Raw genomic sequence first — 20,006 nt, 5'->3', positions numbered from 1 at the left:
GATGTAATTATAAAGCACTGTGATACTTTTTTGAGTGCTTTGGTTTCTTTGCTGGATGTTGTAACCTTTGTGCACAGACCAACAGCTGTTTCTTATTCTTAGCTATATTTCTATCACTTCAAAAACTTTTCATAGTGTGTGACGGTAGTTGATTACAGTGGAACGTCGATTTTACATTTTTGATGCATGCAGGTTCGAGTCTCCTGGCGGAAGTGTAACAACTTTTCTCTAGTGACTGGCATAATCGATTAATGTGATTATTTTAATATTTTGAGATATTCGATCTTTTTTTTATCAATCATTGATTATTCTACAGTCATCGGTTATGGATCCATTCAGTTTCCGAATCGATTTAAAACATTTCGAGTGATTGAGTGAGTGAAATTATATGGTCCAAATCTACTAGGTGCATATGTAAGGAGAGAAAGGAACCTAATGTCAATATGGAATAAGGATTAGAAACAACAGTTAAATGTTAGTGAACGATTTATCTTACAATCAGTGGAGGTTGAATTAGCGGTGCATTAGGGTTGCAACGTGCTGTGCTCTCTTCCGGTTCTTTTATGCCCCTCTTCGCAATTTACACTGGGAAGTATATCTGTTGCCTTTTGCATGCATGTGTGGGATTGTACACTAGTACTGGTGCTGCTCTGTGATTCTGTAATCTATATTTGGATGGAGTAAGCAGGAAAGTTTTTCTTTTAACGTTTTTGAGGAAGGGGACAGTCTTCTAACAAAAATTGAAATATGTATTATATGAAGATTAATAAATATAACAGCATGCGCACTTTTGGGGGGTTCACTAGTGGAAAAATAACTATGCACAGTAAAATTTGATCAGAGCATTAACTCATTAAGAAAAAAAAATACTTTTGCACTTTTTTGTAGGCGGGTCATAATTCTGCAACTCGTCAAGGCAAACAATCAAGTCCCCAAGGTATGAATGAAGACCCTATTGACAGTACCAGAATTGATCTCCAAATTCCCCCCTTTCATTTTTGTCACACTTTCACTGTCCTGCAGGGTCATACAAAAAAATCAAGAGCAAATGTACGGTATGATTTACTGCAACTGCTATTCTTGTATTTGGTCATGTTTCAATGGATCTTGTCAGTAGTGGCGAATGGGGGGTGCAAACCAGGGGGAGGGGGCAAAGACAGTTTACATTCTCTTTGTGTACAAGGCCTAACATTAAGAGGCCACAGTGCAGGGCCAAAAATGGCTAAGAGTGGGGGTAACTGACCCAATACCTCTAATCACCGCCACTGAGTCTTGTACTTTTATTTACTTTACATCGTTTTGCTTCGAATTTAAGCCAATTGTGACAACGAGGATGATTACATGGTAATGGTTAATGCAGCTTGTGGGGAACACCCACACGTATGCCTAGACTCAAATCCTGGAACCTCCGGTGGCGAGATTGGGAGCCCAGCACTAAACGCCCTCGACCACTGAGGTGACATGTTTCAATAAGCAAGGTAGATTACTAACGTTGTAAGCACAGAGCTCTTGTCAGTACAAGACCTTCCATGTGAATGATTTCCTCCCAGCAAACCGCTCCTTATATAGTTTCAATCACTGTGCATGGGCAAGTATAATAGATTCATTCACTTCAAAATCACTCTTATTTAATTTACTAAAAAAATCATTTAATTATTCATATATATTATTTTCTCTAACAATAGATTGTACGAGGCTCATTCGGAAAGTAACCGCCATTTGGGTATAAATAAAAAAATGCAAAGATACAACAAATTTTTTACTTTACATCTGAAAGGTCCAGCTGTCCTCTATTTTTCAACATAGTCGCCATGTAAATTCAAGCACTTGTCATAGCGTTTCACTAACTTACCAATTCCTTCTACATAAAACTCGGCCCGCCTGGATTTCAACCAACCTGTCACAGCATTTTGAAGATCCTCATCCTCAGAGAAGTGCTGTGCCCCAAACCACTTCTTCATGTGAGTGAACAGATGAAAATCAGGAGCCAAGTCCAGGATATACGGGGGATGATCTAAAACTTCCCATTTGAATTGGTGCGAAAGGTCTTGGTTCGCTGAGCATTGTGAGGGCGAGCGTTGTCATGCACGCACACAACCCCAGATGTCAGCAGACCGCAACGATTCTTCTGGATGGCTCTTCTCAGTTTCTGCAAAGTGTTACAGTAAACTTTAGAAGTGATTGTCATATAACGTTCCATGAATTTTTAACCAAAGAAATCTTATCACTCCGCGAATCTTGCATTTGGTGGGATTTTCGATGGCAGCACACATTTTGTGACGTTATAACCAGCACACGTGCGGCACTACGATGCTCTCACTAGCACAGCTGGAAGCTTACTGAATCACAGATTGTGTAACGTAACAACAGTTGCGCTCTACCCATTACTACTAGCGCCACGCCACAATGGGGTTACTTTCCGAATGACCCTGGTATTTTGATTATTCATATACTAATTTGATTATGGGCATCACTACTTTTCTCCTGAGATTTCTTCCTGTGTATGGGAATGGTGGACATGCACCATTGTGTGGAAATTTGGGAGCTATGAATGAGAAGTGTGTAAACCTGATCATGGAAACCTACAACGACCGGGGGGTTTGTCCTGCTGATAGTCAGTAGGTAGACCTTGTCCTCACAGGCTGTTGCACCACGTTTATTTTTTTTTAGAAAATGTAATTGATACACTGCCTCCTTATTTTTTACTAGTTTTTTTTTTTTTATTTAAAAAAAGGGCTTTTATTTTTAGAAACTCTCTACCCAAATTTTGATTCCTCTGCCCGACCCTGTGGCCGAGTGGTTAGCACATCGCACTGCGACGCCAAGGGTCCTGGGTTCGAATCCCAGTCGGGCTTGGTTGTTTGTGAATGTCCATTCATCAATTTCATCACTCATCCCCATCTTCGCAAATTAGCCAAGAGGCACAAAACGCGAACTAAAATAAACTAAATCAAATAAAAAAAAAAAAATCAAAAATTTTGATTCCACCACCTTCACAAAATTTCTCCCTACATAGTCATGCAATATCTTGTGAGATAAACCTCTTCAAGACCTTTTTGACATCATCTAAATCTCTTCTATAGGTGCCAGACTGTCGAAATATTCCAATTTAAAATTAACAAGATGATGAAAAACCAGTCGAAATCTCACATTTTGCACGTACTTTTGGAAATACAAAAGGTGTGATTCTGCAACTTTGCATGGGTTCTGGGCTCAGGTGGTCCATTCAGTATGTCAAATTTCAAATTATTAAAAGAATGTATGGTCGAGGACCTTGTTGAAGATACTTTGTGACATAATACATAACTTTTAGTCTGATGTTAGTTTTATCTAAATCAGGGTGGCGACAGACCTGGAAAACCGGGAAAAGTCAGGGAATATGAGGAGTCAAAAAAAGTCATGGAAATGTCAGGGAATTTTGTCTTCATTTACCTTTTTTTTTTTTTTATTATTTATCGTTATGGAACTCTGCACGAGAGGGAGAGAAAGAGAGAGACAGGAATTTCCGGATGGGCAGAAAAATGTGTTAAGCCTCTAAATATTACGTGGAAAATGCATTGAATTATCATTTATTCTTGTCCTTATGGGAGTAGTAATTAGGGGTGTGCGGGCCAGAATTTTTTGGGCCCGGACGGAATTTTTTTTAAATCCTGACATTCGGGAAATTTTCAGGATGGGAAATGTTCAAAATTTCCCCAAACTCTGGAAATCTCGAATTCTACACGTCATTTTTCACTTTAAGTGATTGTTTTTGCATTTCTAGTTCAAAAACTAACAATTTCCGATAAGTTCCAGACATTTACAGGGTAGCTACAATTTTTTGATTATGAAATTCCCTGACTTTTCCAGGGTTTCCAGACCAGAAATATAATTTTTCCAGACATGTTTGTCGTCATGATTTTTGCTTTTGAACCTCATGTTTTTCAATTAAATATGCAGGCACGTTAATAATTATGAATATGAATATACACAGTTATTAGCTGAAATTTTACCAAGTGATTAATATAATGCTATTCAATGAAAAAATAAATTACTATTGTACTTCCCCATTTTCACTAAGTCATTACAATTAAGGTGGTGAAAAAATCAATAAAAAAATGTTGCATATATCAAAGCTTTACAATGTAACCTGTATACGTACAACCTCAATTAGCCTATATCAATAGAAATGAGAAATAACAGAAAATTAGGTCATGCACCTTTAGAAAATATGCAATAAGTTTAATGATTATATTTTTTTAATTTATTGAAAATAGTACATATTACGGAAATTCATAACTTGAATGGGGGGACGGTGACCAACCATACACCTAAAAAAATATATACAGGGGCCATACTTAGGATTCAAATATCTCCATTATTTGAGTTTTCCACATGCAGGAACCAATTTTATATTACAGAAAACATCGAAATCTGTCTTTTAAAAGGTAACAGTTCCGAATGTTTTATGATTTTTTTTCAAATTTTCCTAGCAGGAAGACTAATTATCATAGAATTTTGGCAATCATTGTGACATGAAATTTGAACCTCCCTTAAAATAATGATCACTATTTGGATTCGAAAAAAGTTATTTATGTTGAAAAAAAACTTCAAAATGACCTTACGAAATCATACACGCTTCCACGGACAAGGTATTCTCTGGTTGACAAACGACAGTAAGTATCGTAAACTAGTAGGAATGAATGTAGAAATAAATCGGAACCTTAGTAGAGTGCATTCAGGGTCTTTATTTTAATTCTAAGACAACCAAACCTGACATTCCTAACCTAACCACAAAAGCATATATTCACAAAATCTTAAGTAATTGCTATAACTCTACAGTATGTGTTAACAGACATAAATCGAACCATGTAAAAGTTGCATTTGTAGCATGATGAAATCGTAATAAAACAAGGAACTTGGGCTCATTTTCACCATAATTTCATTCTACACGCAAACAATACGTACAATTACTATCGGCATGAAACCAACATTCCTAACCTAACAATGATGTGTGACCAGCGTACGTTTAATTCCTCTATTTCGCACCAGTTTTTTAAAAATAAATTCATTCTACATGCACAAAACACGTGCATATTCGAATAATGACGTCACTGATACTGCACAGTGTAACACATCTCTGCAATGTAAAAACTACGACAATGAGCAAATGAACTAGTTGATCAGGTTGCTTCTGAAGGACTCAAATTCACAGAAAGGGTTCACGGGGGGAACGAAGTAGTGAGTCCCTTTGTTTTTACTCGGCGTCCGTACCCGTCCAGTGTGACGTCAACCACAGCCAGTTACGTGAAATTCTGCTCTTCAAGCTTTATTGCAAAACCAAAATCAATGAACTGTCCGAACACCAACCTGCTCCGCTTCACGTATCAAAAGAGAACGGGTGTGTTCTTGCAGAAAGAAAATTTCCTCACCACACACAAAGCTAAAGCAACATTTTTTCCGCAAGAAATTCTGAGGATGGCTGGTGTGTAGGTTTCGTCTTGAGTAGCTTGTTCTCTAAGGAAAAATCTCATGCCTCTCCAAATTCCGGTCTTGAACAGGTTCACAAGAACGAGTCGCAAAATGAATGGATCCAAGAACCTAGATCCAAGAGTGAATAAATATAGAATTGAAATGCGAAGGAACCATAATTTTGTACGTAACAGACTAGAAGTCATAATGACGAGAGGAACAAGTTTCTGAACTGAATCTTTTGGGGGGACTGGAATCACAAGAACCGAATTCGGAAGTGGAAATGAACCGTTCGTTCATTTTGTAACTGGTTTTCCTGCAACTCCAAAATGCACGTAAATTCCAGAAAATATCCAAAATTCCCTGACTTTTCCCTGTTTTCCAGGTTTTCCAGTCGCGTAGCAACCCTGCATTTACAATGCAGAAAACTTAGAGAATTAACAACTTTTTAAAATGACCATTCGGTATTTACTTGACTGCCTGAGATCCCAAAAAATCGGGAATTCATTTCCCGAAGTCACAATCGGGATGGGATCCCGATCCCGGTCCAGTTTCGGGATCCCGCACACCTCTAGTAGTAAGGGGACAGAACTGTCAACAGATGAAGGGGATGGACAGCGGGTGGCACCGTCCGATAGTTGTTGAACGTCGTAGTAAGGCATTTTGTTGGACAAATTGAAGGAACATGGAAACAAATAGGCTCCATTGATATATATACGATTTTTGTCAAATATCGTCACCCGACAAAGTATCTCATTACAACATGAGACAGAAATTGCATGCATGGCACTCGCATGGAATTAATTTTTGTTGGATGTCTTCGGACTGCAACATCCAACAAACATCGCATGCATAAACAAGAAGAACTTTAGACTGCAAATATGCTGCTGGAATTTTATTACTCTTCTGGCTCACTTCGGTTACTTAATGTAGCAGTGCTTACGAAGGTTTTCTTTCATCATTCTGACGTATCACTGGTTTCGCACATACATTTATAATAACATTGCATTATTCTTGCATATCAAAAAGAATACAACAAAACAGGATATATATTGAATACTATCATGAAAAAGTGAAACCTAAATCTGCATTGGTGAACGTTATAAAAATTTGGCATATATATTATAATGTTTTATTTTAATTTTTAAAACTGTAACTGTAGAACAATTGTATAATTTTTGTATAACATTTCTATCTTGTTAAATGTGTTAAAGGTTTCATCCTGGAATGGAATGTCTAACATTCATGTGTGTTTCCATTTCCAATACAGTCGAATTAATACATATTTGTTTCAATGGCATTTAAGCAAGTAAGATTATTTTTGTGCACGAGTGTGTTAGCCGATGCGTAGCAAAGTATTTTAGGAACAACACTTGAAAAAAATCTTGTAGGACTAATTAATGAAAAATTTCTTTGTAATCGAAGATCATAATACCTTTTAAGATGTGGTTATAATAGGATTGAGATACAAAACTCTCTGATCCGGATCCAAATCCAGTATTTCGGATCTGGATCCAAACAGATCCAGATTTTTCGGATCCAGATTCAAACAGATCCGGATCCGTTTGGCCATCGCTACTCCACACCCCTTAGATGCCTTCATGGGTTGGTGCTAAGCACAGGGGAGCACTTTACTTTTACTTTTACTTCTTCATTAATCTGTTCCAACATATCAAAATGTCACGAAAATACGTAGACGATGTGACCTACAATTTAAAATAATAGTTTAAAAGTACAATGGAAGTATTAATTTTTTGTATATTTGGCAGAAAAATGTTCTAAAACAAAATCGCAAATTTTGGGAAAAATAACACTAACAAATAAAAAAAAGATAATGTCATTTTTTTAGTGCCATAATGTATTGCTATCTGTCACGTGAGATTGATTGCATTTTTGGTGCGTCCTCACTTATGATCATTATGCACCCTTCAGTATATGCAAGGAAAATTCCATTATCCAAAACCCTTACCTTACCTTAAAATAAAAAGGGGGTATGGAAAATAACTTCATCAAAACAACTTCCAAGATATCAAACTCTCACAAAGAGTAGTAGAAACAGTAGTTGAAAAACACCATGAAGGTATAATTTCAGTTATTTGCCAGAAAATGCACTAAAATGAAAATGTGAATTTTGGGAAAAATAACACCGAATAGTAAAAAATCAAAAAAATCACCAATCTGAAAAAAATCGAGGTCCCTACCGATTAGGCATAAATAAAACAAGAATATCGGTAGTAATTTATTGCATTAGTAACAGTGAGTCCTAACCTAATTTTCGGCATAATCACCACCGTTGTTCTGGCATTTGTTTTAGCATGGCACTAAATTTTGTATGCCCGTGGAATATGTGTCTGACAGCAAAGACTGGAACTATCTGTACTGCAGTGTAGCTGTCAAACCCTTGTCCTGCCAGAAACCTCTTCAGTTGAACAAATAAATGAAAGTCTGTACATGTAAGGCCAGAGTTGTACAGGGAGTGGTCTAAGATCTCTCACCTGAAGTCATGCAAAGGGCCCGCCAGTACTCAACTGTATGGGGTTGTGCACATTCGATTGGCCTTCTGTGAATTGTGTGCACCATCGTCTGACCATACTATTACTCACGACATCTGGTCTGCACACCTCACACGATTGTTGGTGGCTCTGTGCCAAATTCTGAGCGTGCAAAAATCTGATTACTACACGTAGGCTACATCGCAATCGGTTGGATACTGTATGAGAGCTGCAATATTTAACCTAGGACTGTCCTAAAACGGCTGCATTGCGACTTTACCAGATTGCAGCTACATGCCACTTCTTCCTGCCCCCATGTGTGTGTCGCTCTCCGGCCACTAGTGCTGCGTACAGGTACCGTTGGAGCTTTTTTCAGGACGCCCCTCGTATATGAACTTTCAGAAGCTGTTATTAACAGAGTGTTCCTGTTTTAGTGTTTTGTTAGCTAAATCAGGTACCTATACCCAGAAGGGGGTACCCCCCTGAAAAACGAATGTCTACCTAAAAATTATATATATCACACATAATTTCATTTCAGTCACAGTAATAATTATAAATTCGTTTAAAAACATGATAATTTCAGACTGAAAGTGTTTTTTGAGGGGGTATCACTATTTTTGGGGGAAATTACCTTGCTTGCCCATCCCTGGAAAAAATCCTGCGGACGTCCATGTCAATTGCTTGCGTTAAATTTATAATACCTACATACTCTTTTCGTCAGCAATAATAGTATAACTGCATGTTGTCAGTTTCACAGTACTTCACTTGGATATACTGTACTGAAGCAGAATTATGACACTTTCTTTTGTACAATTCAATTGTTTCACTTATATGAAAGAGTTAAGTTGTTTGCTTTACTGAGAAGAGAGAAGTAGCTTTATGCATCGAAAAATGAGTCCGCACTCATGGTTCTTGCAAGCAGAGGGTTCCAAACTCCAGTGGAAATAGCAACATATAATACCGAGAATCGATAAGGAGACTGATAAATTACAAAATGTATTTCTTAATCAATCACTCTCCACTCTAATCTCATTTAGTCGTAACTTTATAAAAATAATCAAGTATTTTATTTTAAACTTATTGTGTATGATAAAATTCTGTAATCCTTCCCTAGTTTGTGAATTGTAATAATTTTCCAAATTCACTATTTTGCAGTTTGAATTCAGATTATAGAGAATAGAGAAATTAAGTCAATTTCATGGAAGATAATATTGGTACTTAACAAATCCATACCTGGATCTGTATGAGCTTATTATTTCCATTTACAAAAACATCAATTTACTATAGTTTGTAATTGTCAGGGAAAAATATAAATTTTGTCCTGGAAAACCTGGAAAAGTCAGGGAATTTTATTTCTGCTTGTTTGTAGCCACCCTGTAAATGTAAGAGATTTTAATTCTTCGCTTTTACTTTTTGTAGGTAAAAAATTGTAAGAAACCACCAGAGCTTATTGGAGAAATAAATACCACATGCAGAATAACATGTATGACAGTTGCATTGACATGTGAAAATATTAATGTACAAGAGCAGAAAGTCAGTGTAATTGATGATGTAGAAAGAAGCGTGCACATTGATTGTAGTGCGTATGAAGAAAAAAATAGTAATGTGCAAGAGGAGAAAGTCAGTGCACTTGCTGGTGTGGACAGTCGTGTAGACATTGATCATAGGTCTGAGAAAATGAAAAGGAAGAGGAAGTCTACAATAACCTTAAATGATTCAGATATGTCTGTTCCTGAAATGGTCAGATCTGAAGGATTTCTTGCAAAAAAGAAGAAAAGCATTAATGGCAGTGGATTCACAGTCACTGAAATCACGACATTTGCTTCGACACATGAAAATATTGATTTGCAAGAGAAGAAAATCAGTGCACGTACTGATGTGGACAGTCTTGTAGACATTGATTGTAGAACATCTGAGAAAAAGAAGAGGAAGTCTATGCTAACATTAAATGATTCAGATATGTCTGTTGCTGAAATGGACACATCTGAAGGGTTTCTTGCAAAAAAGAGGAAGAGAAGCAGTACTGGTAGTGGATTCACAGTCACTGAAATCAACAACACAGAGGATAAAAAACACATGAAAAGTAAGAAAAAAATTATTTCAATGTAGTTCATAGTATATAAATGTGATCTTTTTGTTTGGAATTTGTGATTTTTTTTCATGTTTACCTTTGAATTTTACTACAGCAACAGCAGATATACATTTTCTATTTTCATTATTGGTGTAGAGAGTACCAATTTCTTTCCCTGTTTAGAACATTTAACATTTAGTGGATGGCTGGTTTAAGGAAATAAAGCAGAAATTTCTTCTTTTTATTTTCTTTTTTCCTGTTTCATGTTTTTTTTAAATTTAAAAATGAGGGAGAGAGAGAAAGAGAGTAGGAAAAATGAGAAATATCTAATTTTTCCCAGAAAATTTTTCGTTAATGGGAAAATTAGTGGATGGGGGAGGGAAGCAAGCAAGCATCCTTTTTTGTTGCAAATAGGAACAAAGAGGAAGAGCAATATTGCATAAAAATTAAATTTGGGATCACACCTGGGGAGGGTCCAAAAGAGGAAGAGACCAGAGCCCAGGGAGGGTTAAAATTTTCACCATCATTTTTTATTTTGTTTTCCCTCCTTGTAACTACAGATCTGTCTTTTTGCTTCGCTTATATACCGGGTGTTCTACTTACATTTCTTTACTTAACAATGATTAATTTCCAAAACTTCGTACATACATAAATTCAGATAGTTTTGTTACATAACTAGTGCACTTCAACATGTGCACAGTTGGTGGCATGGGAATGTCGAAACAGTATTCCACCTCCGTGCATGCATTCTTTAGCATTTGTGGCATCACATTGTTGATTGCAGCACAAATTCTTTCGCAGATCTCCAACATTTGTAACATGCACCTGGTCCTTAAAAAAGCAAAGTCTTATCACAAGGTCTGGTGACCGTGGTGGCCACATAATGATGCAATCTATTGCATTAAAGTGGTTATTGAAGAAACACAGGACTTCTTTGGTGGCAAAATTGCATTGGGCTCCATCTTCCTGGAAGTTGAGGCACAGCATGTTCTTTTAACATGCCAGTTTCAATTTTGCAGTGCCAAAGCACCTTCTGTAGTGGCATCCACATTTTAACCTACGCCACCTTGGCAGTTTGCCTGACACTATAGCTCTGGCGCATGCACAACCTGTCATGGCGCATTGCCTATAAAACTTTCTCAGTTACTCTTGATAGTGATACCAATTTTCCCTTATTTGAATTAGTTGTTTCAATGTTACGAATTTTTATTTTATTATAGTGCTAAGCGAAACAACTTCTACATGAAGGTATGACAACAATATACGCTCCTCACAAAAAGTTTGGAATATTATTATGTTAGGCAATAGGTGATAGGCACGGTGGCATATGTCAACAAAAATGTGAGAATGTCCATCAGACAGATGCCATGTGTTGTTAAATTCCAAGGCCATGTCTTATCACCTATTGCCTAACATAACAATTCCAAACTTTTGTGAGGAGTGTATTTATACTTCATACTCTAAACAAGAAAAAAAGTTAGAATTTCAATGTTCATTAATTTAAAAAATGAAAACTAGATTTTCCAAAACAGTAACTTTACTACTGATAATTCAGGTACAAGTTTTAATTAACAATAAGCATTTATATATAAAAAATTTTCATAATCAAAAACTGCTGTAAATTTTATCTGCTACACAAAAACTTATTCCAGCTAGTACAAAGGCCATTCCAATGTAAGTCTCTGTAAAGGAAAACAGGCAAGTAATATATTTCGTTCAAGAAAGAACATTTGATTAGACTTATGTAAAAGAGTGCAAACTATACTATACTAAAGTGAAATGACACTCTGAAGAACAAATTAAAAAGCTGGAGCATTAAATCTTTATATGTTTGGTAGCTTTGTGTCAGGCATTTCAAAATATAATTGATTACCAATACCAGTCAACATGTTAATGGAGTATAATTATCAGAGTTCGAGGTTTCTATTTAGTTTGCACCACTACTGTTAAAATTAGATTTTGTGATTTTATTATTACAAAATAATTCTTTGAATTTTTTTAAAGAAACTCTTGTGCCAATTGATGTATAATTGCAATGGAATCCTTATATATTAATATTAATCATTATTCTGATTAACTTTTAATTCTTAACAATGTTGAAGCACAGTATCAGTAGGAATCACCAAGAGTATCAGTTCAGTCTTCGTTATAAAGAATTAGAGTCGTACTATTTGATCTAGGAATTAATTCGTGTGGTTGTTACGCACACATTGAAGCTGTAGTTCAAACACAAAATACATAAATACCTTAAGAAAAATATTGTCCATCGCGAGCCACTACTTTCGCCCATCTGTCAGGCAAGTTACGGATTCCGTGGCGAAAGAAGTCCTCATCCTTTGAAGCGATCCAGTCAGAGACCCATTTTTCGATATCTTCTGAAGAAGTGAACCGCTGTCCAATCAAATCGTTATTCATGCAATCGAACAAGTAGTAGTTCGAAGGAGCAACGTCTCGTGAATATGGCGGGTGGGGTAAAACTTCCCATCCGACATTTTCTAAATAGGTTTTGACTGGTTTTGCGACATGTGGGCGAGCGTTATCATGTTGAAAAATAAGTTTATCATGTCTGTTCTCCCATTCTGGTTGTTTCCTGGCCAGAGCTTGCTTCAAACGCATTAATTGTCGTCGATAACGTTCTCCATTAATAGTTTCACCCGGTTGCAGCAGCTCATAGTACACCACACCTTTCATATCCCACCATATGCACAGCATAACCTTTGCACAGTGAATATCTTGTTTCGGTTGTGATGGACCTGGTTCACCTGGCTTCACCCAGGCCTTTTTTCATTTCGGGTTCTTGTAATGGATCCACTTCTCATCGCCAGTAACAATGCGATGCAAAAGCCCCTTTCTTTTCTGTCTTTGAAGCAGCAATTCGCAAATGGTTTTTCGTCTTTCAACGTCTCTGTCTTTCAATTCATGTGGAACCCAATGTGACATCTTTTGAATCATTCCCATGGCTTTGAGGCGTTTGGAAACTGTTGTTTGATCAACGCCTAATGCTTCTGGAAGTTCTTCCTGCGTTTGACACGAATCCTGATCGAGCAATGCTCTCAATTCTTAGTCTTCAAATTTTTTTGGCTGTCCAGGTCGCTCTTGGTCTTCCAGGCCGAAATCACCACTTCTAAACCGTGCAAACCACTTCTGACACATTCGCTCAGCTAGCGCATGGTCACCATACACTTCCACCAAAATACGGTAGCACTTTTCTGCATGTTAAAGTAATGAAGCAGAACACCCCGCAAAAACACTTTATCTGGCACGAACTGCGCCATGTTCAGTTGACTACAAAATGCTGTTGTTGACGCGTCAACTGCCCTATACTACGAACGATGCACGCTGTCAGGAGTTTTCAACGCATGTGTGGCTACACGGAACTGTGGGACGATACGCTCGTTACGCCATCTCTTGTCCAGGTGCACGAATTAATTCCTAGACCAAATAGGATTTTAACTTATTTTAAAATAATACATTTATTTATTTATTTATTTTTTCTCCTTTGACACTTAGTCTTTTATGGCTGGGTTAATGAACAAAGGCACAGTGGGTGTGGATTTTGGTTTTTGTTGCTTTGGCTTTCCAATTTGTGGTACCAAGGTATTTCTGCCCAATTTCATGGGATAAGGCTGGCACAGGAGTACATAAATACTCAGGTTCCAGGTAAATCTGATGCAGTGAAACTTCGATTTTATTTTTTCCCTACATTCAATCTTGTCAGTCCCAACACAGTTTTCCTTGATTTTACATTTTCTCACATTTTTAAATTCTTTCAGCTTTATCCCCTGAAAAATATAAAATCAAGGTTTCACTGTAATTTTACCAAGACACAAAAGCATTTACTAATTAACTTACTTTTCGGAGGTGATGGTTCCCCTAATGCAAATCCTGAAAGTGCTGTGAACACAAAAGTCAGAGAGTTTGCAACAGGTACGGCCAAAGACAAATCTGGAAAAACAATACATTAAAACATTTTATTAGGCAAAATTGGTGCAAGAATATACATACTGTATTTACTCATGTATAATGCGCACTTTTTTTCAAAATTTTTGCACCCAAAAACTGTGGTACGTATTATGCACGGAAATTTTTTTCATGTTTACGGAACCCTATCATGTTATATATATCATAAAGCTTGAATTCCTTAGTTTCTGAATATGGTAACAGTATTCTATTTAAGATGGCGACACTAATGTGCAATGCAGTTGAAATAAGCTCATCACAAAATGAAGGAACATTGTGATTTTTGTGGTACTTTGGATGAAAGAAAAGATAAGGAGAAAGAAAATAATAATTAAAATTTATTACTAGCCAAATAATATGACATATATGGAGTGTGTAAGCACCTTAATGAAAGAAACCTTGTTGTGCTAACTGCTAGTTTGAGGCCCCTGAAGGTGCCTCTTTTAAATGTTACGTCGGTCATGGAAAAAGTATATTTTTTAAAGTTGTTTTTTTAGAAAAAGTAAAGAGAAAATGAGCAAAACTACATAAAATTTTAAAGCCCATTTTCCACAATTTTTCACTTTGCTATGTAATGTTCTGCGACAAGAAAAGCAGGCAGAATTCGAGTATGCACCTCCCATGACATGGGATGTGTATCAGCAGTATTTGTTGGGCGAGAAATAACAGAAAATAACTTCCTGAGCACTGCAAATCCATAACGTAATTTTGATCTCCCTTTCTTCTATTACAGAATAAATAAGGTGGTTAAGAATGAAAGCTTTAGGATGCTAACCACAGTGGAGGGAGAGGGGGGAGGTGGCTTGGGTTGGTGACTTACTGTTTACACAAGAGGATATTCTCCTCTTGTTGCAAATAGCAACAGGTGACTCATTGAATATGTATGATGTCACTAGCTCTTGACTGACATAGCTTTACAACCTACAAGAAAGCCATTTTGTGAACCTGGATTATACTGCACATTATACAGAAGATAATTTTTTTTGTTGCTTTTCCCCATCATAAACCAGAGTGTTCATTATACACACATAAATACGGTATATCCTACATATGTAAGCGGGAAAGGCAAGATCCTTAATTGAAGGTGATTTTTTTTTAACTTTGTATGTATTTAATACTGGTAGAACTGCAATTATGGTAAAACCTGGAAATCTCAGAGAATGTGATAAAAAGTAACATTCTCAGGGAAAATCTACATGCGAAGGGCAAGAATATGCTCCTACCTATTGATTTTCTTCACACAAGCAGCTTTGATGACATAGGCTTGTAATTTATGTTTATTTCCATTATAGATTAATTGATATTGTGTTAATTTGTAAATTTCTGTTTCTCAAAAGTGTGAAAATATTTGTTTTATTTGGAATGTTATTTTGTGCACTGCAATACAGTTGGAAAAGGTGTTATTTAACTCAGACAAATATCTGTAACTGTAGTCCTTAATTGTATGTGCACAGGGATTCTTCATTTAGTTTGATTTCAGAAAGTGAACTGATATGAAGTATTTCCCAGTACTGATGAACTACTGACATAAAATTTCCTGATTCCGATAACTGAGCCATTGCAAATGATTCTGGCAGAACATTCATTCACCTCCTCAATGTAAGTAACCAAGTGATCCAGTATGATTTACTTTAATAATGAACTGCTTCTTTAGACATTTACTTCACAAAACCATGACATACAACAACTTGTATTTATTTTATTCATAAAAGTAAAAAAAAATGGCTAAAATTATCAGTAATATTACTGATACACAGATATGTACCAATAGAGAAACAATTAGTTTGCTTCTGTTGGGTCCCCAGTCATGCAGGCATCAAGGGGAATGAAGGAGGTGATGCTACCTCCAAGTCTGCTGATGCAGATGGCGACCTTCTTGTTCACCTTGTTCTCTTTCTCTCTCTCGCCGAAAATAAGTCATCTTAACTCTGCTTCGAATCTGACAGTCGTCTCTCACATTGCCAATTTGCTGCAAGGGCTGGACCCTCTTCTCGCATGTGCTGAGTTTAATTTCCTCAGACAGAGTTTTACCTTCCCAACGATGTATCATCCATCCATGTTGAGAGATGATGGCAGTGATTTACCAAATGTTTTAATATTTTTTTTTTAGAAAGAGCAGTCCTTTTATGCTGTTTCTGAGGAAGTTTTTAGACTATTTTTGCCTTTTTTAAATTTCATGTTTGTCCTGTGGAAGTCCCTTCACAACTTGCATTTTTAACCTTTCTCAAACATCTCTTTACACTCACTTTTTATTGTTTAATTTTAAGGTAAAGAGTTTTTAGATAAGGGGATTTTCCCCATATACTTAGAAGGGTGCAAAATGGCCACAAAGGCTGAAGCACCCAAACATTTTAAATCAATCAGCTAGTCCATCTTATCTCTAATAATAATAATAATAAGGTGGTGATGTTATGGCTATGAGGGAAAATGGAGGCTATTGTAAAAAAATAATCAATACACTGCACTGTATATTGACTACTCTGGAAAACTCAGGGAAAATTCATTTGAAATTCATATGGGAACCCTGAAATAACAATATAATTTTACACAAAAGGTCCAAATTCTCAATTCCTTCTGAAGGAGCAATGCTATTTGATGTACTTATGTGGTGCATTCCTTCAATGCAGGGTACGTTTCTTTTGACACTGGGCATTGTCTTATCCGGTTTATGTTAAGCAAGATTTTATTGATTAACTTCTTGTAGCCTGAATTTTTGTTATGGAACAAAATGGCAGTTTGAAACATTTATATGTATGGGCAAGACTTCCTTTGGCAGGATTGACAACAAAAAATCATCTGGCATTGCAATTATACTAATTACAATTAATGGGACCTGAAAGTCCCAACAGAACATTAGCATGTTATGTATAAACAGAGAAATGATATATCAGATGGTGCTTGGTTATATAATATATACTCCCTTCAACATCTATATACCCTATTAGTTTCAGCCCACAATCATCAATTTCATTTTCAGGTAGAATAAACTACATTTTAGCATGGCGATGGTGACTAAGTTCACTTAAGTTTCAATTTTATTGCATCTTTCACATGATGATCCATATTTGAGGGCCTCCTACCACAGTGACGATTACATGTGTAATACCGGGCTTTAAGTGTATGCTGCTCGTTTTGCCTGATCAAGCATAGAGCTATCAATTCTGTATGCTATCAAGCGTCGTCCATGTGAACTATTAAGCGATTGAGCCAAAAGCTCTCGCTGCAGCACTCTACTGCCTTCATATTTGTCTTATTTTTTACCTCCATTTTATGCTCAGATAAGTTAATGAGGATTGAGCTTGCACCTTTAAAATGTAATCTGAACCAGAATGCAATATGCCTCTATCCAGGATTGAACCCAACATATTTTCATTACAAGACAACGATGTTACCACCAGTGGCCTTTCCAGATTCTGATCTTACGGCATTGGCAAAGGAGGAAATTGTTAACCCCCACCCCTCTCTTGTCTTGAATATGTACAGTATTTCAAATTTTCTCCAAAATGTTTGAATACATGATGAAGTACTGTGGAAATATATGGATGTTCTTTAATGGGGATCAAACCTGGTGCTTGAAATAAGGAATTGTCATATAATTGCCCTTATTTAGAGAATCTTCAATTTCCTCGTGACCTTGGAATGCCTGTTCTTCGGCATAAAACTTACACACCCAGAGAAAACACCATCCGTTACCACTATGTCTTTGCGTAGGCATATATCTATGTCGGGCAAAAATAAATTAGCAACAAGAAGCAATGGCCAATATCTATCGCTTGACTATTACACCATTGAAAATTATTTAGCTAGTTGCAAAAGGGAAAGAAAGAAAGAAAGAGAGAGAGAGAGAGACAGAAATATGTTGTTACGAACCTCTGAACTCTCAACTGAAACTGCAAGTGAAATGGGTAGGCCCCAATTGGCAACAAAAAGCCATCATTTCCAGTTTTTGCAACTCTCCTGGTAAGCTATGTGAATCTTTAATATGGAAATTATACAGTGCGATCGAAAAGTCCCTCAACCCAAACTTCAAATATTTTTTTCGCCCATCGTTATGATGATAATGTAATAATTTCTGTGAAAGCTGGTTTGCAAGGGTCTTGGCTGTACACGACACAAGAGATGGCCCTGGGGAGTGGCGCTAGCAGTCATGGTGAGGAAATGAACTACAAGCAGTGCTGGTAACAAAATAATCACGCCAGTTGCAAGGATGAGTTTGTCGGTGGAGGAGCGTGTGTTTTTGTTAGAGGAGTATTTTTAAACAACATCATACAGTGCTGCGAATGAGAAATTTGAGAGGCGTTTCAGGTGTTCTGTGAGTAAATCAACTCTTAATGCATTAATCAAGAGATTTCGTGAACATGGTAGTGTGCACGATAAGCAGCGTAGTGGGCGCCCTTTAGTTGTGACGAATGATGTTTTGGAAGACGTCGCTGTACGATTACAACAATCACCGCGGCGGTTATCACAACAGGTGGGCGTATCATATGGCTCAGTACACAAGGCAACAAAACAGTTAAAATTACGGCCATATCACGTGAAAGTGGTTCAGGAACTGCGACCAGGTGACAATGGTGATCGAATTAAGTACTGTCGGTGGTTTCAACAATTCACTCGCAACAATATTGCTGTCCTTGATAAGGTGTACTTCACGGACGAGGCCTGGTTCCATTTGTCAGGTCATGTTAATGCACAGAACACTCGCTACTGGTCCACAGAAAATCCACAAATCTTACACGAGGTCCCCCTCCACTCGCAGAAAATTAGCGTCTGGTGTGCCGTGTCCAGATCACGAATTATTGGACCGATTGGTATTGTGTACCAGGACATTATACAGCAGTTTATCGTGCTTTTGGATGCCGATGAACGAGATGTGTGGTTACAACAAGATGGGGCCACATATCATACGTCCAATGCCACCATGGCATTTCTGCGTGAATTTTTTTATGACTGCCTGATTTCATCAGGGCTTTGGCCAGCAAGATCACCTGATTTTACCTCACCCAATTTTTTCTTGTGGGGTTATTTGAAAGGGAAAGTGTACGAAAATAATCCCCACGATTTAGATACCCTGAAAACCAACATTGCCCAGTGCATTACTGCAATTAATGTGCCTATTCTGCATCGCATAGCACGAAACATGTGCAGTCGCATACGTTTATGCATGCTGCAGCATGGGGGACACTTTCAGCATCTCTTGTGATGTGCCTACATCCACCAAGATATCCAATGAGAAAGATCTACATGATCATGCAGGTAAGGTCCACTTGTTCCTTGCTTTCACAGTTTAGGTTAACTGTTGGTTTGGTTTACCTGATTATTTTGTTACCAGCACTGCTCGTAGTTCATTTCCTCGCCTCGATGTTACTTTACCATACAACTTTTCAACATTATTACTAACCTGCATCTCCTAATGTCAGATAATATAATACTGATCCACTTTGGTTCAAAAGAAATGGTACCCAATACTGAAATAAAAATGGCATATTTTAGTTGTACTATGTAAGTACCAGTATACCTTGTGTCAAAAAAGTACTGGGAATTTGTAATTTAAAAGACCCACGCTAATGATCTTTTAAAAATCTTTTTTTCCATAAGTTGGTAGCACTGTACTTAATTACTATGCCATACATGAGCGCGATCTGTCATCCAGTTTGTTTACAACAGCTGGTTGAATCAGTCCACTTCAGTAGTGCATCACTATTTTTACAATGAACAAAATTATAGGACAAAGAATTAAATTTTGTGTTGCGAACGGAATTTCGTCTGCTGACTCGCTAAAGATGTTAGAAATGACTTATTCTGAATCAGTTTTATCAAAAACATGGGCTTACAAGTGGTACAAAGTGTTCAAGGAGGGCCGAGAGATAGTCGAAGACATTCCTCGTTCTGGACGACCTTCGACCTCTTCAACCGATGAAAACATCAAAAAAGTGAAGGAAATTGTGCTCGATAATCACCATTCCAGCTTAAGAGAGACAGATAGCTAGTGACCTTAACATCTTTCACGAGTCTGTTCGTTCGATTTTGGTGGA

General features: G+C 37.1%; 3 protein-coding genes across 3 annotated transcripts in view; 2 read left to right on the top strand and 1 right to left on the bottom strand.

Annotated features, from left to right (window-relative positions):
- LOC146001647 (p21-activated protein kinase-interacting protein 1-like) overlaps nt 1-20,006 on the top strand; it is a 49,131-nt gene that overhangs the window by 16,893 nt on the left and 12,232 nt on the right. Inside the window, exon 5 of the mRNA XM_083139241.1 lies at nt 9,363-10,026. Coding sequence (XP_082995367.1) covers nt 9,363-10,026 — 664 coding nt within the window. The remainder of the gene's footprint in view (nt 1-9,362; nt 10,027-20,006) is intronic.
- LOC146001660 (transmembrane protein 234 homolog) overlaps nt 11,545-20,006 on the bottom strand; it is a 37,287-nt gene continuing 28,825 nt past the window's right edge. Inside the window, exons 3-5 of the mRNA XM_083139277.1 lie at nt 19,373-19,439; nt 13,867-13,959; nt 11,545-11,696 (exon numbers count right to left, since the gene is read on the bottom strand). Of these exons, the coding sequence (XP_082995403.1) occupies nt 11,620-11,696; nt 13,867-13,959; nt 19,373-19,439 (237 nt within the window). The 3' untranslated portion in view covers nt 11,545-11,619. The remainder of the gene's footprint in view (nt 11,697-13,866; nt 13,960-19,372; nt 19,440-20,006) is intronic.
- Nucleotides 15,508-20,006, top strand: part of Sys1 (Sys1 golgi trafficking protein) — a 50,018-nt gene continuing 45,519 nt past the window's right edge. Inside the window, exon 1 of the mRNA XM_083139255.1 lies at nt 15,508-15,573. Within this exon, the coding sequence (XP_082995381.1) occupies nt 15,539-15,573 (35 nt within the window). The 5' untranslated portion in view covers nt 15,508-15,538. The remainder of the gene's footprint in view (nt 15,574-20,006) is intronic.

This window comes from Lepisma saccharinum, chromosome 1 (assembly GCF_977018435.1).
Source record: "Lepisma saccharinum chromosome 1, izLepSacc3.1, whole genome shotgun sequence".
Taxonomy (NCBI): Eukaryota; Metazoa; Arthropoda; class Insecta; order Zygentoma; family Lepismatidae; genus Lepisma; species Lepisma saccharinum.
The sequence above is the reverse complement of the archived record's forward strand: the minus strand, read 5'-3'. Positions and strand labels throughout refer to the sequence as shown.